At 42.1% G+C, this 25,655-nt stretch overlaps 1 protein-coding gene across 2 annotated transcripts in view; it reads left to right on the plus strand.

Annotated features, from left to right (window-relative positions):
- The window catches only part of LOC139388258 (neuregulin 2a), a 180,259-nt gene extending 158,387 nt beyond the window's left edge, over positions 1-21,872 (plus strand). The window contains exons 6-11 of one of the 2 annotated variants that reach the window (XM_071134810.1): positions 10,807-10,830; positions 17,790-17,892; positions 17,996-18,119; positions 18,479-18,606; positions 18,734-18,955; positions 21,206-21,872. In XM_071134810.1, the coding sequence (XP_070990911.1) occupies positions 10,807-10,830; positions 17,790-17,892; positions 17,996-18,119; positions 18,479-18,606; positions 18,734-18,955; positions 21,206-21,872 (1,268 nt within the window). The remainder of the gene's footprint in view (positions 1-10,806; positions 10,831-17,789; positions 17,893-17,995; positions 18,120-18,478; positions 18,607-18,733; positions 18,956-21,205) is intronic. The other variant, XM_071134809.1, reaches the window with a different exon arrangement.
- Positions 21,873-25,655: the final 3,783 nt, after the last annotated feature.

Below are 25,655 nucleotides of genomic sequence, written 5' to 3' on the forward strand. Positions count from 1 at the left end.
GGTCTCTAGTAGGGTTAACATTGTTTTGTAGTATTGTTATAATGGGTCTCTCGTAGGGTTAACATTGTTTTGTAGTATTGTTATAATGGTTCTCTCATAGGGTTAACATTGTTTTGTAGTATTGTTATAATGGTTCTCTCATAGGGTTAACATTGTTTTGTAGTATTGTTATAATGGTTCTCTCGTAGGGTTAACATTGTTTTGTAGTATTGTTATAATGGTTCTCTCATAGGGTTAACATTGTTTTGTAGTATTGTTATAATGGTTCTCTCATAGGGTTAACATTGTTTTGTAGTATTGTTATAATGGTTCTCTCATAGGGTTAACATTGTTTTGTACTATTGTTATAATGGTTCTCTCATAGGGTTAACATTATTTTGTAGTATTGTTATATTGGTTCTCTAGTAGGGTTAACATTGTTTTGTAGTATTGTTATAATGGTTCTCTCGTAGGGTTAACATTGTTTTGTAGTATTGTTATAATGGGTCTCTAGTAGGGTTAACATTGTTTTGTAGTATTGTTATAATAGTTCTCTCATAGGGTTAACATTGTTTTGTAGTATTGTTATATTGGTTCTCTAGTAGGGTTAACATTGTTTTGTAGTATTGTTATAATGGTTCTCTCGTAGGGTTAACATTGTTTTGTAGTATTGTTATAATGGTTCTCTCGTAGGGTTAACATTGATTTCTAGTATTGTTATAATGGTTCTCTCGTAGGGTTAACATTGTTTTGTAGTATTGTTATAATGGTTCTCTCATAGGGTTAACATTGTTTTGTAGTATTGTTATAATGGGTCTCTAGTAGGGTTAACATTGTTTTGTAGTATTGTTATAATGGGTCTCTAGTAGGGTTAACATTGTTTTGTAGTATTGTTATAATGGTTCTCTAGTAGGGTTAACATTGTTTTGTAGTATTGTTATAATGGTTCTCTAGTAGGGTTAACATTGTTTTGTAGTATTGTTATAATGGTTCTCTCGTAGGGTTAACATTGTTTTGTAGTATTGTTATAATGGTTCTCTAGTAGGGTTAACATTGTTTTGTAGTATTGTTATAATGGTTCTCTAGTAGGGTTAACATTGTTTTGTAGTATTGTTATAATGGGTCTCTAGTAGGGTTAACATTGTTTTGTAGTATTGTTATAATGGGTCTCTCGTAGGGTTAACATTGTTTTGTAGTATTGTTATAATGGTTCTCTCATAGGGTTAACATTGTTTTGTAGTATTGTTATAATGGTTCTCTCATAGGGTTAACATTGTTTTGTAGTATTGTTATAATGGTTCTCTCATAGGGTTAACATTGTTTTGTAGTATTGTTATAATGGGTCTCTAGTAGGGTTAACATTGTTTTGTAGTATTGTTATAATGGTTCTCTCATAGGGTTAACATTGTTTTGTAGTATTGTTATAATGGGTCTCTCGTAGGGTTAACATTGTTTTGTAGTATTGTTATAATGGGTCTCTCGTAGGGTTAACATTGTTTTGTAGTATTGTTATAATGGGTCTCTCGTAGGGTTTTAATGGTTCTTTAGTAGGGTTATAATGATTTACAGGAAGGGTTATAGTAGGGTTATAATTGTTCTCTAGTAGGGTTATAGTGGTTCTCTAGTAGGGTTTTAGTGGTTCTATAGTAGGGTTAACATTGTTTTGTAGTATTGTTATAATGGGTCTCTTGTAGGGTTTTAATGGTTCTTTAGTAGGGTTATAATGATTTACAGGAAGGGTTATAGTGGTTCTCTAGTAGGGTTTTAGTGGTTCTATAGTAGGGTTATAATTGTTCTCTAGTAGGGTTATAGTGGTTCTCTAGTAGGGTTTTAGTGGTTCTATAGTAGGGTTATAGTTGTTCTATAGTAGGGTTATAGTTGTTCTATAGTAGGGTTTTAGTGGTTCTATAGTAGGTTTGTAATGATTTTCTTGTGGGGTTATAGTAGGGTTATAATGGTTCTCTTGTAGGGTTATTGTAGGTTTATAATGGTTCTGTTGGAGGGTCATAATGGTTCTCTAGTATAGTTATAGTAGGGTTGTAGTGTTTCATTAGTGGGTTATAATGGTTCTCTAGTAGGGTTAACATTGCGATTGTTTGAGGACGGCGCCCCAACATCAACATTTTTTTCATTTTTCGCCATCAATTTCAGTAATTCACTCGTTCAACAAAATAATCCAAAAAGCTACCGCTAAACTTTGTTAAAACGAGTCAAACTATGTTTCTATTGAATCCTCAGGTACCCTAAAATGTAATTAAAATATAATATTTAATACGGAAAGAAGTATGCTCAATAGAAAAAAATTAGCAAGTGTGCGTCCTCTTCGTCGCCCGCACACAGACTGATTTCCAACTTTGACTCCCGGTACCAAAACTGACAATTCTTCCTTGTTTTGAAAGGAACAAGCCTGAAACCTTGAACAAAGACTGTTGACATCTAGTGGAAGCCATACGAATTGCAATCTGGGAGCTGGAATTGCATAGGACCTATAGCTTTCCATTGAAAGAGCATGGCATCTAAAAAAAAAAAAGAATTACGTTTGGTTTTTCTTTGGATTTTCTTCTGCCATATCAATTGTGTTATAGTCTCATACATTATGTTAACATTTCTACAAACTTCAAATTGTTTTCTATCCAATGATACCACTTATATGTATATCCTGGCTTTTGGGCCTGAGTAACAGGCAAATCAAATCACATTTTATTTGTCACATACACATGGTTAGTAGATGTTAATGCGAGTGTAGCGAAATGCTTGTGCTTCTAGTTCCGACAATGCGGTAATCTAACCTAACAATTCCACAACTACTACCTTATACACACAAGTGTAAAGGGATGAAGAATAGGTACATACAAAATATATGAATGAGTGATGGTACAGAACGGCATAGGCAAGATGCAGTAGATGGTATCGGGTACAGTATATACATCTAGGATGAGTAATGTAGGGGATGTAAACATTATATTAAGTGGCATTGTTTAAAGTGGCTAGTGATACATTTTTACATACATTTTTCCATTATTAAAGTGGCTGGAGTTGAGTCAGTATGTTGGCAGCAGCCACTCAATGTTAGTGGTGGCTGTTTAACAGTCTGATGGCCTTGAGATAGAAGCTGTTTTTCAGTCTCTCGGTCCCTGCTTTGATGCACCTGTACTGACCTCGCCTTCTGGATGATAGCGGCGTGAACAGGCAGTGGCTCGTGTGGTTGTTGTCCTTGATGATCTTTATGGCCTTCCTGTGACATCGGGTGGTGTAGGTGTCCTGGAGGGCAGGTAGTTTGCCCCCGGTGATGCGTTGTACAGACCTCACTACCCTCTGGAGAGGCTTACGGTTGTGGGCGGAGCAGTTGCCGTACCAGGCGGTGATACAGCCAAATAGGATGCTCTCGATTGTGCATCTGTAAAAGTTTGTGAGTGCTTTTGGTGACAAGCCGAATTGCTGCGCCTTCTTCACCACGCTGTCTGTGTGGGTGGACCAATTCAGTTTGTCAGTGATGTGTACGCCGAGGAACTTAAAACTTACTACCCTCTCCACTACTGTCCCGTCAATGTGGATAGGGGGGTGCTCCCTCTGCTGTTTCCTGAAGTCCACGTTCATCTCCTTTGTTTTGTTGACGTTGAGTGTGAGGTTATTTTCCTGACATCCTCCCTGTAGGCCGTCTCCTCATTGTTGGTAATCGTCTGCAAACTTGATGATTGAGTTGGAGGCATGCATGGCCATGCAGTTGTGGGTGAACAGGGAGTACAGGAGATGGCTCAGAATGCACCCTTGTGGGGCCCCAGTATTGAGGATCAGTGGGGTGGAGATGTTGTTACCTACCCTCACCACCTGGGGCGGCCTGTCAGGAAGTCCAGAACCCAGTTGCACAGGGAGGGTTCAAGACCCAGGGTCTCGAGCTTGTTGATGAGTTTGGAGGGTACTATGGTGTTAAATGCTGAGCTGTAGTCAATGAACAGCATTCTCACATAGGTATTCCTCTTGTCCAGATGGGTTAGGGCAGTGTGCAGTGTGGTTGCGATTGTGTCGTCTGTGGACCTATTGGGGCGGTAAGCAAATGGGAGTGGGTCTAAGGTGTCAGGTAGGGTGGAGGTGAAATGGTCCTTGACTAGTCTCTCAAAGAACTTCATGATGACGGAAGTGAGTGCTACGGGGTAGTCGTTTAGCTCAGTTACCTTAGCTTTCTTGGGAACAGGAACAATGGTGGCCCTCTTGAAGCATGCGGGAACAGCAGACTGGGATAAGGATTGATTGAATATGTCCGTAAACACACCAGCCAGCTGGTCTGCGCATGCTCTGAGGATGCGGCTGGGGATGCCGTCTGGGCCTGCAGCCTTGCGAGGGTTAACAGGTTTAAATGTTTTACTTACGTCGGCTGCAGTGAAGGAGAGTCCACAGGTTTTGGTAGCGGGCCGTGTCAGTGGCACTGTATTGTCCTCAAAGCGAGCAAAGAAGTTGTTTAATCTGTCTGGGAGCAAGACATCCTGGTCCGCGACGGGGCTGGTTTTCTTTTTGTAATCCGTGATTGACTGTAGACCCTGCCACATACCTCTTGTGTCTGAGCTGTAGAATTGCAACTCTACTTTGTCTCTATACTGAAGCTTACCTTGTTTGATTGCCTTGCGGAGGGATTAGCTACACTGTTTGTATTCGGTCATGTTTCCGGTCACCTTGCCCTGGTTAAAAGCAGTGGTTCTCGCTTTCAGTTTCACGCGAATGCTGCCATCAATCCACGGTTTCTGGTTTGGGAATGTTTTAATAGTTGCTGTGGGTACGACATTGCCAATGCACTTGCTAATAAACTCGCTCACTGAATCAGCGTATTCGTCAATGTTGTTGTTTGACGCAATGCGGAACGTATCCCAATACACGTGATTGAAGCAATCTTGAAGCGTGGAATCAGATTGGTCGGACCAGAGTTGAACAGACCTGAGCGCGGGAGCTTCCTGTTTTAGTCTCTGTCTATACGCTGGGAGCAACAAAATGGAGTCGTGGTCAGCTTTTCCAAAAGGAGGGCGGGGGAGGGCCTTATGCGTCGCGGAAGTTAGAATAACAATGATCTTGGGTTTTACCAGCCCTGGTAGCACAATCAATATGCTAATAGCATTTAGGGGGTCTTGTTTTCAGATTAGCCTTGTTAAAGTCCCCAGCTACAATGAATGCAGCCTCAGGATATGTGGTTTCCAGTTTACATAGAGTCAAATAAAGTTTGTTCAGGGCTGTCGATGTGTCTGCTTGGGGGGGAATATATGCGGCTGTGATTATAATCGAGGAGTATTCTCTTGGTAGATAATGCTGTCGACATTTGATTGTGAGGAATTCTAAGTCAGGTGAACAGAAAGACTTGATTTCCTGTATGTTGTTATGATCACACTACGACTCGTTAATCATAATCATAATCATAAGGCCCCTCGTCTTACCAGAAAGATGCTTGTTTCCGTTGGCGCGATGCGTGAAGAAACCAGCTGGCTCTACCGACTCCGATATCGTGTCTCGAGTGAGCCATGTTTCCGTGAAGCAAAGAAAGAAAGAGAAAGAACGTTACAGTCTCTTATGTCTCTCTGGAATGCTACCCTTGCTCGGATTTCATCAACCCTGTTGTCAAGAGACTGGTCCTTGGCAAGTAGTATGCTCAGGAGCGGTGTGCTATGTGCCCGTCTACGGAGCCTGACCAGAAGACCACTTCGTCTGCCCCTTTTACGGCGACGTTGTTTTGGTTCGCCGGCTGGGATTCGATCCATTGTCCTGGGTGGTGGGAAAAACACAGGATCCGCTTCGGGAAAGTTGTATTCCTGGTCGTAATGATGGTGAGTTGACGTTGCTCTTATATCCAGTAGTTCCTCCCGACTTTATGTAATAAAACCTAAGATTACCTGGGGTACCAATTTAAGAAATAACACATAAAAATACAAAATACTAATAGTTCTCTAGTAGGGTTATAATGGTTCTGTAGTAGGGTTATAGTGGTTCTCTGGTAGGGTTATAATGGTTCTCTAGTAGGGTTATAATGGTTCTGTAGTAGGGTTATAGTGGTTCTCTAGTAGGGTTATAATGGTTCTCTGGTAGGGTTATAATGGTTCTCTGGTAGGGTTATAATGATTCTCTGGTAGGGTTATAATGGTTCTGTAGTAGGGTTATAGTGGTTCTCTAGTAGGGTTATAATGGTTCTCTGGTAGGGTTATAATGGTTCTCTAGTAGGGCTATAATGGTTCTGTAGTAGGGTTATAGTGGTTCTCTAGTAGGTTTATAATGGTTCTGTAGTAGGGTTATAGTGGTTCTCTAGTAGGGTTATAATGGTTCTCTGGTAGGGTTATAATGGTTCTCTGGTAGGGTTATAATGGTTCTGTAGTAGGGTTATAGTGGTCCTCTAGTAGGGTTATAATGGTTCTCTGGTAGGGTTATAATGGTTCTCTAGTAGGGTTATAATGGTTCTCTAGTGGTTTATAGTGGTTCTCTGGTAGGGTTAAAGTGGTACTCTGGTAGGGTTATAATGGTTCTCTAGTAGGGTTATAGTGGTTCTTTGGTAGGGTTATAATGGTTCTCTGGTAGGGTTATAATGGTTCTCTAGTAGCGTTATAGTGGTTCTCTAGTGGTTTATAATGGTTCTCTAGTAGGGTTATAGTGGTTCTCTGGTAGGGTTATAATGGTTCTCTAGTAGGGTTATAGTGGTTCTCTGGTAGGGTTATAGCGGTTCTCTAGTGGTTTATAATGGTTCTCTGGTAGGGTTGTAGGGGTTCTCTAGTGGTTTATAATGGTTCTCTAGTCGGGTTATAGTGGTTCTCTAGTGGGGTTATAGTGGTTCTCTAGTAGGGTTATAATGGTTCTCTAGTAGGGTTATGGTGGTTCTCTGGTAGGGTTATAATGGTTCTCTAGTGGGGTTATAGTGGTTCTCTAGTGGGGTTATAGTGGTTCTCTGGTAGGGTTATAGTGGTTCTCTAGTGGTTTATAATGGTTCTCTGGTAGGGTGTTACGAATCCCTTTTGGCCCGACAGTCTAGGGGGGTGGTAGTGAGACCCGTAACACAACTCATGTAAATTATAATTGTGACAAAGTAAGTGTGAACGAAATAACCACGACAACCGAAATAATACCGTCAAACTCAGGGTTTATTTATAAACACACGGTAATGGGGGGAGCAGGAAAAGGGGCTGAGCTGGACCCAAGGAAAGAAACAATAAGTATTCAAAACACCCCTAAGCTAGACTAGCCTATTTCAACAACAGCTAACTAACTAACCAAAATACAGTGGGTGGTCCGCCCAGTTCTAACTAGTGTATTTAACAAAGTTCACCTACGGGTAGTGTATGCCCATGGGCGACTTGTCTTGGTTTCCCCCTTTTCCCACCAGCAACAAACAAACACCATAATCAAAACAATACTCACAGGAGATGACAAAGTGATTTGGAGGTGCTCAAACAAAAGAAGAGGTTAAGACGCAAAGAGAGAGATCTACATACATGGCATTTACAAAGAGATTGAGCTACTGAAATCTATAAAGAACAGAGATCTACCAACATGGCATTACAAAGAGATTGAGCTACTGAAATCTATGAAGAACAGAGATCTACCAACATGGCATTTACAAAGAGATTGAGCTCTAGAGGAAACAAATGATGGGGTTTTTAAACCATGGGGAAGGAACTGTGATAGGGTAGGAAACAGGAGGAGGTGTGTCTTCTGATTGATGGGGTTAATTGTTGACTGATTGGGGAGTGATGATTTTCACCTGTGAGGGGAGAAGGAGAGAAAAGAAACACAGGATACACACAGACACAGGATACCTGTATCCTTAACAAGGGTTATAGTGGTTCTCTAGTGGTTTATAATGGTTCTCTAGTAGGGTTATAGTGGTTCTCTAGTGGGGTTATAGTGGTTCTCTAGTGGTTTATAATGGTTCTCTAGTAGGGTTATAGTGGTTCTCTAGTGGTTTATAATGGTTCTCTAGTAGGGTTATAGTGGTTCTCTAGTGGGGTTATAGTGGTTCTCTAGTAGGGTTATAATGGTTATCTAGTGGGGTTATAGTGGTTCTCTAGTAGGGTTATAATGGTTCTCTAGTAGGGTTATAGTGGTTCTCTAGTGGGGTTATAGTGGTTCTCTAGTGGGGTTATAGTGGTTCTCTAGTGGGGTTATAGTGGTTCTCTAGTGGGGTTATAGTGGTTCTCTAGTAGGGTTATAATGGTTCTCTAGTAGGGTTATAATGTTTTTTTTGTTTTGCATGAAAACAGGGAAATGTATGATATGCAAGTCTACACTCTACAGTATATGATCAAACATCGGGCCTTCTGTTTCCATGGCAAGTCATGGTATATGATTTATAGTATAGCAGTATTGTAGTTTTCTACAGTACATATCCATCAACATCATGCCTTTGTAAGTCAGCCTTGTGTGGATTTCAGAATGACAGCGCTCCTGTACACTATTTAGTTGCAAAATGTATTGCATATGTAATGTAAGCATCTTTCCCAGAGCCTATGCATACAGCCTGGTACTGTACTGAACCATATTGTATGTGCCAGCAGGTTATGGGAGTTCTCTCACTCTACATCGACATCTATCTTACTGTCACGTTACGTTTCACCTCCATGGAATTGCACAAATTCCTCTCTTTTCAAGAAGTGTATTCATTGTCAACTCTAGTCAACAGAGCCAAGCCTTTTTTCCTTAAATGACATGCTGAGACGACCTAGGCAGGGTGTGTGGTTGACATTTTTCAAACCTCCTCCGTTACAGAAAAATACCCACAATTAAAATACTGTAAAAACATCAAAGCAGACCAAATATTTAATAAACATCGGGACCGACCAGGGATATAATTCATTAATTACATTAGACCATTTATCTAAATCTTTTCCTTTGAAATGATCTGAAAATTCCCAACTATGCGTGATCCCTTTGAGAGACGACCTTTGCGTGCACACACAAGAGTAGCATCGGAAACAAGCTTGAGGCTCCACTTATAATAACATGAATGACAAAAAAGGCAGACAGATGGGGTGAAGCTCCACCCTCTCCCCCCCCCCCCACCCCCCCCCCCCCTCCCAGTGCGAGATCTGACATGTGTAATTTAATTCAGAGAGCACACTGGAGAGGAGGCCATTTCTGCACACCAATTTCCTCTAAACATACACATGCCTGTCAGTCACAGTTTCAAGTGCGCACATCCACAATAGAGGTCAGGACCACTCGACTGACAGCCAATAGAGGTCAGGACCACTCAACTGACAGCACTGCAGCAAAACATATACTGTAGATCCAAACGGGACTTTAGAAATCGACTCACTTTACTAGTCAGTCAGAGAAGAAATGCATTTCAAGGATTAGCTTGTTGGCTACCATTTCTATTGACTGTGTTAATTCCCTTGTGTTATTGCCCTACAGTGTAGATTGTGTACAGTAGAGCTGGTGAGCCACTGTAATATACATCTACCCTCTCCAGCATCTCCAGCATATATGGGCTAGTATTGCAATCCTCATCATGCTGTGAAGTTAGCTTTTTGAGGCCAAAACAGAACTAAAACATATAGAAGCATACAGAATCCCCTCCAGCCCTACACTCTCTCTCCGAACCTCATCCATCCACTTATCCATCCATCCCACTTCCCTCCTCCTATCAGGGCGTCTCCCCTACCCCAAATATCTCATTGATGGCGCTACAGAAAGCTGGACCCCCTCAGCCCCCCCAAGAGCACGTTGTCATGACAACAGCTGGGATTTGCTGCAACCCGACTAGAGCAAGTGGGCTGTCAGAGATATGGGTTCAGCAGCTGGAATGGTGCAGCCCTTCTCCACTTCTTCCCATGCAATATAATCCCCCCTCTGAAGCTGATCGGATAACTTTGTTTTGCGGATGAGGTGAAACATCATCTTAGCTTAGTCAATAGTATCAAGGTGTTGCTGGTCCTTAGATGAGGTTGGTGGAACAGATTGCTGAGGTGGACTCTGTCTTCCCTAATACATGTATCCCTCAGTGAAGGCAATCACAGGCTTCACGTCTCATACTGTCACACAGGCCTTCCATCACATACAGAACATACACTTACTCTCTATCAGTCATCCCCTCCCTTCCCCATAACATGGTTATAATGTAATATTTTAGAGTGAATTGATCAGATTTTTTATTCCCATGGTATACAGGTAAGGTTTTTCTGTTAACATGTCATTGGACATGATACCATGGTCACATGTCATGTTCCATCAAATGTTTCCTGAATCTGAATGCAGTTGCCTGTGTTGAATGAAACATTAACATTGGACTGTGCTGCCATGTAGTGAGTACCAGAAGAAGTAACATCTAACATCCCTTATGATCAGGAAGATAGATTTAATTAAATAATATATTCAAATCTATTAATTGGACGACTAATCTATACTTTCAAAACAATCTATGTTCTTGTGCTATAGACCCATCTGTCATGGTAATATAATGTTTCATTAGCTAAGTAGTGCACTATGTCATAATCTGCCCTTAATGGATGGCCCAGAGATCCCATCTTGTCATTATGGCAGTGAGTTAAGTGGATATCTGGATTTGCATGCTCTAGTCTAGTCTAACTGCTTGCTGTTGTTTTGTCTGCTTGTCTTGTGTCTGTCTGTGGTGCTTGTTTGGATGTCCTGATGGTCTTAGCTTGATGTTGTCCAGCTCCGTCCTGTTACTGTAACTGTTACTCATGACTCACCATCCGTGTCTCAACTTTCCCGTCAGTCCTGTCGCTCAATGCCCATACTGTGTATGTATATCTGTTGTTTATCTATGTTGGAAGGTGTCTCTCCTAAACTGTTCTCCTCTTCTTTTTGTTTGTTTTTCCAACTGTCAACTTTCTGCAATGGCAGAGCATCTTGGGATTGAATTTATGGGTATGGAACAATCGTTTGATTCCCAGCTTGAGTAGAGCTGTGTTCTATATCTCCTTCCGTTCCGTTTGACATGCTTCCATTCCCTCTGTGAGGTTGACTCTAAAGCAAATGGTCTGATTGATTAACCAATCAATCAGTCAATCAACCTTAACAGTATCTCAATGGGCTGAAAAATGCACTGGTCATGCCCTGTGGAGCTGACCCTCCCTCTAACATTACCCGATCTGAAGCTGGCCCTCCCTCTAACAATACCTCATCTACAGCTGGCCCTCACTCTATCATTACCTGATCTACAGCTGGCCCTCACTCTATCATTACCTGATCTACAGCTGGCCCTCCCTCTAACATTACCTGATCTACAGCTGACCCCTATCTAACATTACCTGATCAACAGCTGGCCCTCCTTCTAACATTACCTGATCTACAGCTGGCCCTCCCTCTAACATTACCTGATCTACAGCTGGCCCTCCCCCTAACATTACCTGATCTACAGCTGGCCCTCCTTCTAACATTACCTGATCTACAGCTGGCCCTCCCTCTAACAATACCTGATCTACAGCTGGCCCTCCCCCTAACATTACCTGATCTACAGCTGTCCCTCCTTCTAACATTACCTGATCTACAGCTGGCCCTCCCTCTAACATTACCTGATCTACAGCTGGCCCTCCCCCTAACATTACCTGATCTACAGCTGGCCCTCCTTCTAACATTACCTGATCTACAGCTGGCCCTCCCTCTAACATTACCTGATCTACAGCTGACCTTCCCTCTAACATTACCATAGGTGTCCCGATTTGCAGTCCTCATCACTACATGTACATCTGACAGGAGAGCAAGAGCAGTTTTATTCATTAACTGGTTTTAAGGGACTAAACATTTGTAGAGCAGGTATAAACAAAATGAAAGCTTGAGTCATGGATTCCCCCTCTAGATTCCCCCTCAATCTATCTTCTTCAGGTAGTAGATGCCCCATCCATCTATTCTCCCTTCAGGTAGTAGATAACCTGTCCATCTATCCTCTCTTCAGGGAGTAGATTCCCCTCCATCTATCCTCTATTCAGGGAGTAGATTCCCCTCGATCTATCCTCTCTTCAAGGAGTAGATTCCCCCTCCATCTATGCTCTATTCAGGGAGTAGATTCCCCTCAATCTATCCTCTCTTCAAGGAGTAGATTCCCCCTCCATCTATGCTCTCTTCAGGTAGTAGATTACACCTCCAAATATAATTTCATCAGATCTCTTCAGGATCGTATTCCCTCTCCATCTATCCTCTCATGAGGGAGTAGATCCCCCCCTCCATATTTCCTCTCTTCAGGTAGTAGATTCAACCTCCATCTATCATCTATTTAGGTAGTAGATTCAACCTCCATTTATCATCGATTTAGGTAGTAGAATCCCCCTCCATCTATCATCTATTTAGGTAGTAGATTCACCCTCCATCTATCATCTATTTAGGTAGTAGATTCACCCTCCATCTATCCTCTCTTTAGGTAGTAGATCCCCCCTCCATCTATCCTCTCTTCAGGTAGTAGATTACACCTCCAAATATAATTTCATCAGATGGTGGTTTACCCCTCCATCTATCCTCTCTTCAGGATCGTATTCCCTCTCCATCTATCCTCTCACGAGGGAGTAGATCCCCCTCTCCATATTTCCTCTCTTCAGGTAGTAGATTCAACCTCCATCTATCATCTATTTAGGTAGTACATTCAACCTCCATTTATCATCTATTTAGGTAGTAGAATCCCCCTCCATCTATCATCTATTTAGGTAGTAGATTCACCCTCCATCTATCATCTATTTAGGTAGTAGATTCACCATCCATCTATCCTCTCTTTAGCTAGTAGATCCCCCCTCCATCTATCCTCTCTTCAGGTAGTAGATTACACCTCCAAATATAATTTCATCAGATGGTAGTTTACCCCTCCATCTATCCTCTCTTCAGGATCATATTCCCCCTCCATCTATCCTCTCATGAGGGAGTAGATACCCCCTCCATATTTACTCTCTTCAGGTAGTAGATTTCCCCTCCATCTATCCTCTCATGAGGTAGTAGATCCCCCCCCTCCATCTTTCCTCTCTTCTGATAGTAGAATCGCCCTCCATCTTTTCGCACTTCACAGAGTCGATTCCCCTTCCATCTATCCTACTTAATTTAGTAGAATCCCCCTCCATCTATCATCTATTTAGGTAGTAGTTTTCTTCTCCATCTATCATCTATTTAGGTAGTAGTTTTCTTCTCCATCTATCATCTATTTAGGTAGTAGTTTTCTTCTCCATCTATCATCTTTTTAGGTAGTAGATTTCTTCTCCATCTATCATCTATTTAGGTAGTAGTTTTCTTCTCCATCTATCATCTATTTAGGTAGTAGTTTTCTTCTCCATCTATCATCTTTTTAGGTAGTAGTTTTCTTCTCCATCTATCATCTATTTAGGTAGTAGTTTTCTTCTCCATCTATCATCTATTTAGGTAGTAGTTTTCTTCTCCATCTATCATCTATTTAGGTAGTAGATTTCTTCTCCATCTATCATCTATTTAGGTAGTAGTTTTCTTCTCCATCTATCATCTATTTAGGTAGTAGTTTTCTTCTCCATCTATCATCTTTTTAGGTAGTAGATTTCTTCTCCATCTATCATCTTTTTAGGTAGTAGTTTTCTTCTCCATCTATCATCTTTTTAGGTAGTAGTTTTCTTCTCCATCTATCATCTTTTTAGGTAGTAGTTTTCTTCTCCATCTATCATCTATTTAGGTAGTAGTTTTCTTCTCCATCTATCATCTTTTTAGGTAGTAGTTTTCTTCTCCATCTATCATCTTTTTAGGTAGTAGTTTTCTTCTCCATCTATCATCTTTTTAGGTAGTAGATTTCTTCTCCATCTATCCTCTTTTTAGGTAATAGATTCATCCTCTATCTATCATCTATTTAGGTAGTAGATTCATCTTCTATCTATCATCTATTTAGGTAGTAGATTCAACCTCCATCTATCATCTATTTAGATAGTAGATTCAACCTCCATCTATCATCTATTTAGGTAGTAGAATCCCCCCTCCATCTATCATCTATTTAGGTAGTAGATTCAACCTCCATCTATCATCAATTTAGGTAGTAGATTCAACCTCCATCTATCATCTATTGAGGTAGTAGATTCAACCTCCATCTATCATCTATTTAGGTAGTAGATTCAACCTCCATCTATCATCTATTTAGGTAGTAGATTCAACCTCCATCTATCATCTATTTAGGTAGTAGATTCAACCTCCATCTTTCATCTATTTAGGTAGTAGAATCCCCCTCCATCTATCATCTATTTAGGTAGTAGATTCACCCTCCATCTATCATCTATTTAGGTAGTAGATTCACCCTCTATCTATCCTCTCTTCAGGGAGTAGATTCACCCTCTATCTATCCTCTCTTCAGAGTGTAGATTCCCCCTCCATCGATCCTCTATTCAGGGATTAGATTCCCCCTCCATCTATCTTCACATCAGGGATTAGATTCCCCCTCCATCTATCCTCTATTTAGGTAGCAGATTCCCCCTCCATCTATCATCTATTCAGGGATTAGATTCCCCCTCCATCTATCTTCACATCATGTAGTAGATTCCCCCTCCATCTATATTCACATCAGGGATTAGATTCCCCCTCCATCTATCCTCTATTTAGGTAGTAGATTCAACCTCCATCTATCATCTATTTAGGTAGTAGATTCAACCTCCATCTATCATCTATTTAGGTAGTAGATTCAACCTCCATCTATCATCTATTTAGGTAGTAGATTCAACCTTCATCTATCCTCTATTTAGGTAGTAGATTCAACCTCCATCTATCATCTATTTAGGTAGTAGATTCAACCTCCATCTATCATCTATTTAGGTAGTAGATTCAACCTCCATCTATCTTCACATCAGGGATTAGATTCCCCCTCCATCTATCATCTATTTAGGTAGCAGATTCCCCCTCCATCTATCATCTATTCAGGGATTAGATTCCCCCTCCATCTATCTTCACATCAGGGATTAGATTCCCCCTCCATCTATCCTCTATTTAGGTAGCAGATTCCCCCTCCATCTATCTTCACATTTGACTTCCCCTCCATCTATCTTTTCTTCAGTTAGCAGATTACCTTTCCATTTATCCTCTCTACAGATAGTAGATTCACCCTCCATCTCTCCTCTATTCAGGGAGTAGATTCCCCCTCCATCTATCCTCTATTCAGGGAGTAGGTTCCCCCTCCATCTATCCTCTATTCAGAGTGTAGATTCCCCCTCCATCGATCCTCTATTCAGGGATTAGATTCCCCCTCCATCTATCTTCACATCAGGGATTAGATTCCCCCTCCATCTATCCTCTATTGAGGTAGCAGATTCCCCCTCCATCTATCTTCACATTTGACTTCCCCTCCATCTATCTTTTCTTCAGTTAGCAGATTACCTTTCCATTTATCCTCTCTACAGATAGTAGATTCCCCCTCCATCTATCCTCTCTTCACAGAGTAGATTCCCCTCCATCTAACTTCACATCATGTAGTAGATTCACCCTCCATCTATCTGTCTTCAGGTAGAAGATTCTCCCTCCATATATCCTCTCATCAGGTTGTAGATTCCCCCTCCATCATTCCTCTCTTCACAGAGTACATTTCCCCTCCATCTGTCCTTCTTCAGGTAGTAGATTTCCCCTCAATCTATCCTTCTTCAGGTTGTAGATTCCCCCTCCATCTTTCTTTCTTCCGGGAGTAGATCCCCCTTCCATCTCTCCTCTCTTCAGGTTGTATATTTCCCCTATATCTATCCTCTCTTCAGATTGTAGATTCGCCCTCTATCTATCCTCTCATCAGTGAGTAGATCCCCCCTCCATCTGTCATTCTTCAGGTAGTAGACTCCCCCTCCATGTATCCTTTTGTCAGGTAGTAGTTTACCCCACCATCTATCCTCTATTCAGGGAGTAGGTTCCCCCTCCATCCCCCTCCATCTATCCTCTCTTCAGGAGATGTAATGGCACTCAGGATGAGTGCTGCAAATAGGACATCCCTGTTCCTCTCTATCAACCATAACCAGGCAGGATATTCCTCCAAGATTTGCTTTATGTTCTCCCCTCCTCTGCCCCCTGTTAGCATGCTATGCCAGGTTTACAGTTGACTATCCCCCCCCCCCCCCCCCCCCCCCCCCCCCCCAACATCCATGCTGCTCATCTTAACTGTGTCATTCTCCTCATCCCCTCAACACTCCACCTCTAACCTGTAACCTCTAACGTCTAATCTATAACCTATAACCTCTATCCACCTCTCATTTGAAACCTCACTGTAGATGTTTGTAAGTCAACCTGCTCTGTTCTACCTGTGTCCATCAATTACGTTACTTTGGTTGAAAACTGTCTGCAAAAGTAGAACGCATTGTGTGTCTAGACTGTTTTTCATTAAGTGACTGTGGTATGAACATGTCATACCTTATTTAGAGTGTAAAGAAATAGTTTGTTCTTTAAGGACCTCCTTTCCCAAGAAATGTCCTGTGATACCATAGTTTACTATTTCCTTATGAGACCTCACTGTACAAAATAGTCAAACTACATTCAGGTAAATTTGTGTGAGGCTCCGAGAATTTCAATATTGCCGTTTCCTGTCACTGTGGAAAATTCTTCATCACTAGATATCAACCAATATGGCTGAAATATTGCTATTTATACTATCCATGGTGATTCATTTATAGTGTCAAACCTCATATGGGAGGAGCTGTAAAAATGCAATACATTTTTATTACGTTATTTATCACAGGCCCACTACCTATTCCCCCTGGTCTGCTCCCTCGTTCCCTCCACTCTCCCCTGGTTAAGCCGCCTCCTCCCCTCCTCACAGGAAAATTTTCATGGGAAAGCAAAGAGGTTCAAAATCTGTTTTCGTTTATTTTTTTGTTGATCACAAAAAACAGAAGTAACAATGCATGTAATAAGAAAAGTAAAAATAAAAAAATCTAATCATTTAATTGTTTTAAATTTGAAGTCATTGAATGCAGAGCATGTTTAAAGCCTGCAGGGACCCCTTACCTGCGGTTCTGCTTGTGTGAGTGCCTCTGTAAAAAATGCTCTAGCAGAATAGACAGTGAGAGGATGAGTGGCCTCTGTGTAGATGAGTGTTGATCTGATGGGCTTTCAGTCAGTAGAAACCCCTTGGATGAATGAGACACTCCTACAATCAGAGTAGCAGATTTGGGACAGCTTTTCTGTGCCGACCTGTTTTGGGCGGACCTCCATTTTAGATCGTTACTGTGATCCGTACCAGTGACATGTGTTATAGTAAACCAAGCCCAGCCATTCACAACGAGCAACACACAATGTTGCAGTAATTAAAACAAATGTAATCATCTATATCTCTAGTGAATGCTGTACAAATTCCCAGTTAATGCCAGTCATCTAAATTTAGAAATTTCTAGCACATTTCTAGTGAATGCTTTTCCCCCAGGCATATTTTTTGATTAAGGATGTTGAAACAATAATGATTCCAGTAATATTTATGAATATTTACTAGTGTCAACTGGCTTTTGTTCAACAGCCATTACAATGAAGGGTTGGAGTTTCACTGTAAGCTAATTCATGTTCAGAGCCTTCAACACCTCCATACAGTATGTCTACTTTGATACATGTAAAGAGAGTGAGCAACATCTGCTTATTGTAGGAGTGTAAAAGCTGTGGGAGACAGGAGGGCTGGGGCATCAGAAACATGGTGTAAAGGATGTTCATGATGTCTAAACTTACTCCTTCAAGGGACTGATGTTGTAGTTTTGTCTCTCTCTCTCTCTCTCTGTGTGTGTGTGTGTGTGTGTGTGTGTGTGTGTGTGTGTGTGTGTGTGTGTGTGTGTGTGTGTGTGTGTGTGTGTGTGTGTGTGTGTGTGTGTGTGTGTGTGTGTGTGTGTGTGTGTGTGTGTGTGTGTGTGTGTGTGTGCGTGCGTGCGTGTGTGTGTGTGTGTCCACAGAAGCTGAAGAGCTCTACCAGAAAAGAGTCCTGACAATCACGGGGATCTGCGTGGCTCTGCTGGTGGTGGGCATTGTGTGTGTGGTGGCCTACTGCAAAACCAAGTAAGTCAGCCCAGGACAGTATAGGTGTGTTAAATAGACCCTAGCATAGACTGTTGACTCAGCTCCAGTGCTATGAGAGTGACTGGGGTATTCTCCTCCACAGGAGACAGAGGAAGAAGATGCACAATCACCTGCAGCAGAACATGTGTGCAGATCACCCAAACCGGAACCTAGCGAACGGACCCAATCACCCAGGACCTGGCCCTGAGGAGATACCCATGGTAGATGTGAGTGGCACATATCCATCGATTCCCTTACTGACTTTTCTGTCATCAATTAGTGAATGAATGGAAGGGTGAATGTGTTGTTTTCGTATGAGTTTCATAGCATACGTTATTTTACTTTCCTTTAGTGGAGCATAAGTACTCTCTTGAAGGATAGCGAGGTCACAGGTTAACTTCCAACAGTAACTAAACCTCTCCTTTCAGAACACACACATGGTCAATCAGTGGCGTTTCAAATATGTCAGGACAGATTTAGCAACAGTCTTTGTGATGGTATTGTATGTAAAGTTCAACATGATGATGGGCAGTTACACATTTCCCCTCCATACCATCTCTCCAACACTTTCCTCTGTGTGTTTTAGTACATCTCTAAGAATGTGCCTGCAACGGAGCGAGTCATAGGGCATGTACCAGAGGACTCGTTCCCAGGCAGCCATGCGTCTTCCAGATCTCACAACTCCTCTACCCATGCCCATTCATCCACTCACAGGTAACCCCTCAACATCCCCCTCACTACACACATCACAGGTACATTTTTTGACAGAAAAATACACACTGAATTACACACCGGACCATATCCTGGTTGAACCCTATGTTTTGGTCCTCTCTTGTCTCAGACACGAGGAGCGGACATGGAGCCTGGAGCGGACTGACAGTGTCCTCTCAGACTCACCAGGCATGATGTCGTCCTCCGTGGGGACCAGTAGGTGCAACAGTCCTGCGTGCATGGAGGCCAGGGCCAGGCGTGCCGCACACTGTGGCTCTACTGTGCCCCACCGGCCGGGCCTGCAGTACGAAGACTCGTTCGATTCGCTGGGGGACTCTCCACACAGCGACAGGTGGGAAGGGAACAGGCCCCTCTCTGGGGTTATGGCACTGGGGGATGTTCTAGTGCCCACCTTAGGAGGCCTCGTTTTACAGCTGGCTCTCTATCGGCCCCTGGAGGCCAGCGAGGGCACTTTGAAAGAGTCAATGGCAAATACTACTCTACCATAGCCAGACATGATGAGATAGGCCTACTGTAGGCAGTGGTGGAAAAATAACCCAACTGTCATACTTGAGTAAAAGTAAAAGATACAGTAATACAAAAGGACTCAAGTAAAAGTGAAAGTCACCCAGTAAAATACTTTTACTTGAGTAAAAGTCTAAAAGTATTTGGTTTTAAATATACTTAAGTATCCAAAGTAAATGCAATTTCTAAAATATACTTAAGTATTAAAGTAAAAGTAAAAGTATAAATAATTTCAAAATCTTTACATTAAGCAAACCAGCCGGAACGATTTTCTTGTTTTTTAAATTTACGGATAGCCAGGGGCACACTCCAGCACTCAGACATAATTTACAATTGAAGCATTTGCGTTTAGTGAATCCACCAGATCAGTGGCAGTAGGGATGACAAGGGATTTTCTTTTTAAGAGTGTGAATTGGACAATTTTCCTGTCCTGCTAAGCATTCAAATTGTAACTAGTACTTTTGGTTGTCAGGGAAAATGTATGGAGTAGAAAGTACATTATTTTCTTTAGGGAACGTAGTGAAGGAAAAGTAAAAGTTGTCAAAAATAGTAAATAGTAAAGTACAGATACCACAAAAAACGACTTAAGTAGTACTTTAAAGTATTTTTTACTTGAGTGTTTTACACCACTAACTGTAGGACAGGCAGGTCTTGAAATGTATACTGTTCTTGTGTCATGTTCTGATAAAAGAAGGATAAGGTAGGTATATACAAGTTAAGTTATATATCCAGTTGCTGTACTAAAGTTAGGAGTATTTTGAGGATAAAATCCGTCAGGAGAGAGCCCACAGGCAGATGCATTTCTCAAGTGAAGAATCTGCTGGGTCAAGCTTACTGTACTGTACTGTACTGTACTATACTCTCCTAAATCTGTAAGGCAGCTAAACAGGAGGGTGGATACCGTAAGGACTTCATTAAGACAAGGAGAGTAAAACAAGCAGATCTTTGGTGTGGCTGTGGTTATCAACTCTACTGTGATCTTCGCCCTGGGTTGCTGTATGCCTAAAGATTGAGCACAGATGTTATTGTAGGGACACATCTTCATCTTCACAGGAGGTTTAGAGAAGTGTACATAACTTCTATTTAGTCATTTTAGCTGGAAACCAATGACCACAAACATTTCTCATTTCAAGATGCACCATGCTGAAATGGCCATTTCCTGGTATGCTAAAATTCTAATAGTTCACTTAATTTCAGTTTATGTGACATAACATTCAAGTATAGTGTAGTAAAGAATCATTGTACCATCTAAACCACTGTGAAATATATTTTCCATCACTAAAAATATTGTATTTTCAGCTGTTTGAAGCTGGTGTACAAAAGCCAAAGTTAAAGATTCAAGAACGGGAAGCATAGAAATGACGTACATAGAACCGATTTACCGCCTCTTAGATTTGCTATAATTACATTTCTATGTGAATTTGGTCAGGTCGCCCAAAAAGGTACATATTGCAGATTTAAGATTTTTGTTTTAGTGTTTGAGTTAGTGAGAGTGAGCTCATCTATAAATGGCTACAGTAGGCTATAATGAACATTTGACTGAACAGTAGTACCAGGCAGCATCGCAGTGCTAAACTTAACAGGATTACAGTGGAACAGTGATTCACTTTATTTTAGATTTGCCTTTGGTTCTTTCAGATGCTTTTTCCTAAAGGGGGTACTATGTTTTTCCCTAGTGCCATAGAACATATGAAGGTAGAGGGACTGTCCTGTAAACATAAAACAGCATCTCAAAACTCAGCCCAACACACACACTTATGTTTTCCCTAGATATAGCCCTCTGTAAGGCTAAAGGTCACATTAACCATTAAACACATTCAATAACATAACAAAGATGTAGAAAACTGAGCAAGCAGGATTTCACAAACACCATCCACCCACAACTGACAAACCTGCACACTAACTCAATAATGTCTCTTACTGCTGTTTGTGGATGGTGGGTCCCTGTCCCACATCATTCTGTTAGACATGACATCTAACTGGGCTGCTGCTGTTTGGCCTGGTCCTCTCTCTCCCTGTCCTTCTCCTCCCCGCTCCCCACTCTCCACTCCCCACCCTACCTTCCCCCTCACTACAGGTATGTGTCAGCCCTGACAACGCCGGCCCGCCTGTCTCCAGTGGACTTCTTTTACTCGCTGTCCCCGCAGGTGCCTTCCTTCCAGATCACCTCCCCCAACACCAGCCAGGCCATGTCCCTGCCACCCGCCGCCCACACCCCCTACCCCCCGGAGGATGACCAGCCTCTGCTGCGGCGCTACCAGGTGCCCCTGCATGACGTCCAGCGCCGGGAGCCCTACCGGCAGCAGCGCCGCACCTACCTGAACGACAGCACGGGCAGCCTGCCCTCTAGTCCCTACAGGCTGGCTGAGGAAGAAGACTACGAGACCACACAGGAGTACCTCTCCTCCCGTGAACAACCAAAGAAAAGTGGGACCGGCAGCGGTGGTGTTGGGGGTCGGCGCTTGCGGCGGTCCAGACAGAACGGCTACGTAGCGCCGAGAGGATACGAGGCGTCACGGGACTACGGCTCTCGCAGCTGCCTGATGGACAGCGAGTCGGAGGGGGAGGGTGAGAGCACGCCCTTCCTCAGTATGCAGAATATGAATGCGGAGCCCTCCACCATCTGCAGGCCGGCAAACAGTAGGACTTCTCAGTCACACTCTTCGGGGCAGCACGGTGCACGTGGGACTGTACAGACCAGACAGACGCACTCACGGTCCAAACCGGACAATGTACCGCATTAAAGAACGAAGATGAGCTACCAACGAAAATCAATATAGTATAAACCTGCACCTATAAGAAATATTTTTATTTTATATAACTGACAGATATTCTAAACAAATGAAATATTTATTTTCATTTTTAGCAAAAGTTGTCTACTAGTTAACAGCAAAGACTTTTTTATAGGGAAAACTCTATTTATATGTACATTTTGATTTACAGTATAAAAAGACGTGCCAATTTTTTCACAACTTCAAAAATGGAGTAATATTGTGGTGCCTTTTGGTGTATTCCGATGGCAGAGGGCCAGTGGAAGTTTTTGTAGCCTTTCTTATATGGACATCATTTTTTATACACCTTTCCTCTTTTGTTTTCTTTTTTGGGCTTTGTTTTTTCTTCTTTTCAGGCTGCGTTCTTCTGGGAGTCGAGCCCCATTTGAACATGACCCTTCCCCTTCCACATCATGCAATATAAACCACTTAATCATAAGGTGTATGTTTACATGAATATAATTCACCTATAGGGTTTATCATTTTGGGACTCTCCAGTAGAAAATCTGATCAATGCAACGCAGGTCCTTGCTCTCTGAGTGGGGAGGAATGTTTGTGTGTGCGTAAGTGCGTGTACTCACGTGTTTGTGTGCGTATGTGTGTGTGTGTGTGTGTGGGGGGGGGGGGGGGGGGGGGGATTTTGTGTACAGCTATGCTTGTGCGTGTGTGAGTGTTAGAAGTCCTAATGTGTTGTTGTACCAACCAACTGGTTGCTATCTTGGGCGCCAAAGCAATTGAATCAGTAGAGGAAAGCTGCAGGTGCACAGTGAAGATCAGCCTGGGTTCCAGGGTTGCGCTGCTGTTGGGTACAGAGTTCTGTTGGGTACAGAGTTCTGTTGGTACAGAGTTATTTTGGGTAAGGAGTAATGTTGGGTAGAGAGTTATGTTGGGTAGAGAGTTATGTTGGGTACAGAGTTAAGTTGGGTAGAGAGTTCTGCTGGGTACAGAGTTATTTTGGGTAGAGAGTTATGTTGGGTAGAGAGTTATGTTGGGTAGAGAGTTCTGTTGGTTAGAGAGTTCTTTTGGGTAGAGAGTTATGTTGCGTAGAGAGTTCTGTTGGGTAGAGAGTTATGTTGGGTACAGAGTTCTTTTGGGTAAAGAGTTATGTTGGGTAGAGAGTTCTACATTGCTTGATGTGTGTTTACAGCTGCCCCACCTTTGTTCCCTGGCCCCATCCTTGTACCAACAGGGTAAGGTTTGTTTCCTAGCCCCTCCTTGTACCAACAGGGTAAGGTTTGTCTCCTGGCCCCCTCCTTGTACCAACAGGGTAAGGTTTGTTTCCTGGCCCCCTCCTTGTACCAACAGGGTAAGGTTTGTCTCCTGGCACCCTCCTTGTACCAACAGGGTAAGGTTTGTCGCCTGGCCCCCTCCTTGTACCAACAGGGTAAGGTTTGTCGCCTGGCCCCCTCCTTGTACCAACAGGGTAAGGTTTGTCTCCTGGCACCCTCCTTGTACCAACAGGGTAAGGTTTGTTTCCTGGCCCCCTCCTTGTACCAACAGGGTAAGGTTTGTCTCCTGGCCCCCTCCTTGTACCAACAGGGTAAGGTTTGTCTCCTGGCCCCCTCCTTGTACCAACAGGGTAAGGTTTGTCTCCTGGCCCCCTCCTTGTACCAACAGGGTAAGGTTTGTCTCCTGGCTCCTTACTGGTCCCAACAGGGTAAGGTTTGTCTCATGGTAGCCTCCTTGTCCTGGCTGATTCTGAAGAAGAAATGTTGTTGGCCAGTTTCTCTGTTGGTCTGGAGATATCCCTGCCATCAGTGATAGTGGCTCAATACAAAGAGACAAAACTAAAAGCAAGAATATCCCATGAATGTATATCTTTCTCCCATCACCCATGCCTCCTCCTCCTCATCATCCTCCTCACCTGTCCATTGTGTACCTGTGGCCAAAGTAAAGGTTCCCACAGCATCTCAGGACTTCTACCCACCCCTCTGCCCCCTCTTCCCCTCTCTCTCTCCCCCTCTCCCTCCACCAAAATATTTCCCTAAGACTAAGCCCCCCCCCCAAGGACATAAAGAACACACCCAACATGCTATGCCTCTGAGCACTCCCATCTAAAGAGAAGGAAAGGAGAGTGGAATCTCAGTGGAGAACATAACAGAATAGAACAGAATAGAATAGAGTAGAGCAGAATAGAATAGAGTAGAGCAGAACAGAATAGAATAGAACAGAGTAGAGCAGAGCAGAACAGAACAGAATAGAACATAATAGAGTAGAGCAGAATAGAATAGAGTAGAGCAGAACAGAATAGAATAGAATAGAGTAGAGCAGAACAGAACAGAATAGAGTAGAGCAGAACAGAATAGAACAGAACAGAATAGAATAGAGTAGAGCAGAACAGAACAGAATAGAATAGAGTAGAACAGAACAGAATAGAACAGAACAGAATAGAATAGAATAGAGTAGAGCAGAATAGAACAGAATAGAACAGAATAGAGTAGAATAGAGTAGAGCAGAATAGAACAGAACAGAATAGAATAGAGTAGAGCAGAATAGAATAGAACAGAATAGAACAGAACAGAACAGAACAGAATAGAACAGAATAGAATAGAGTAGAGCAGAACAGAATAGAATAGAGTAGAATAGAACAGAATAGAATAGAACAGAATAGAACAGAATAGAGCAGAACAGAACAGAATAGAATAGAGTAGAGCAGAACAGAACAGAATAGAACAGAATAGAGTAGAGCAGAACATACTAAACCAATACAAGAGAAATAGCTGTGAAACTTTGGAGGATCATAAAATGCCAAAATATGCAAACTTTCTATTTTGCTCTGTTTGATGACATCATTTTCTAAGAGGTGTGTTGTGTGAAACCTATGTAACGCCTATTGTGCAGGAGAAGTAACATGATATCAAACATATTTATATCCACTCTTATTTTTCATGCAGTTATGCAGCGCTTGCTCAAATGGTCAATTTTCCTCATTCCCAGATTCATGTCCATTGACTGATTGTGTTCATGAATTCTTATCGCACCGAGTCCAGACCAAGCAGACAACACGCAAGTCTACAGTAATGACTAATCACTTTAAAGGGTCTCATTCACTAATGTTGAGTGCTGCTCGGTCTTGTGGATAAGGATAATAATGTTGCTTGTTATGAAGTATGTCACTAACAGGTTTGGAAGTTAATTTCATACCTGTCAAAAACGTTGGAGTAAATGGTTCTGACAATGCATTTGAAATGATTGTTGATAATCCTGCAAAACTGGTTATATACATTCTAAAATATAACCAAAAAAATGAAATGACTGTACCAGGACAAAATCATCAGATGAGTCTAGGTCAAAAGTAAACTGTAGTAGGATTTAAAACACAACGGCTGTAAGATGAAGGCACATTGACAAAGACACGTAGACACATAGACATCTCACAAATGGATTTTCTCTCATTTCGGTTTCTCACACTCTGAGTGTAATTTTGTATGTTTGAAAAATGCAAAAGAAGAAGTTAGTAGTTCTAGTTTAAATGTGATATTTCCCCAAAATTGCCCCCCTCCTCACCCAATAGAAGAGCTGCCAGGTTCGTCCTGTCAGTTTCTCATGTTTTTATTTTTCTTCCCTTGCTTGACATGTTTCAACACCTCTCCTCTGCATGTACTTGTGGTCAAGGTATATGGGTGCATGGTGGTGAAAAGCAGCAGTCAGTTTATTTTCAGTCAGTGGAAGTGTATTTCATTTAACATTCAGCAATAAAAATACCCCCCATCTCCATTCTAGGAATATGCTAGAAAAAAAGTACAAATGCGAGAT

This window comes from Oncorhynchus clarkii, chromosome 29 (assembly GCF_045791955.1).
Source record: "Oncorhynchus clarkii lewisi isolate Uvic-CL-2024 chromosome 29, UVic_Ocla_1.0, whole genome shotgun sequence".
NCBI lineage: Eukaryota > Metazoa > Chordata > Actinopteri > Salmoniformes > Salmonidae > Oncorhynchus > Oncorhynchus clarkii.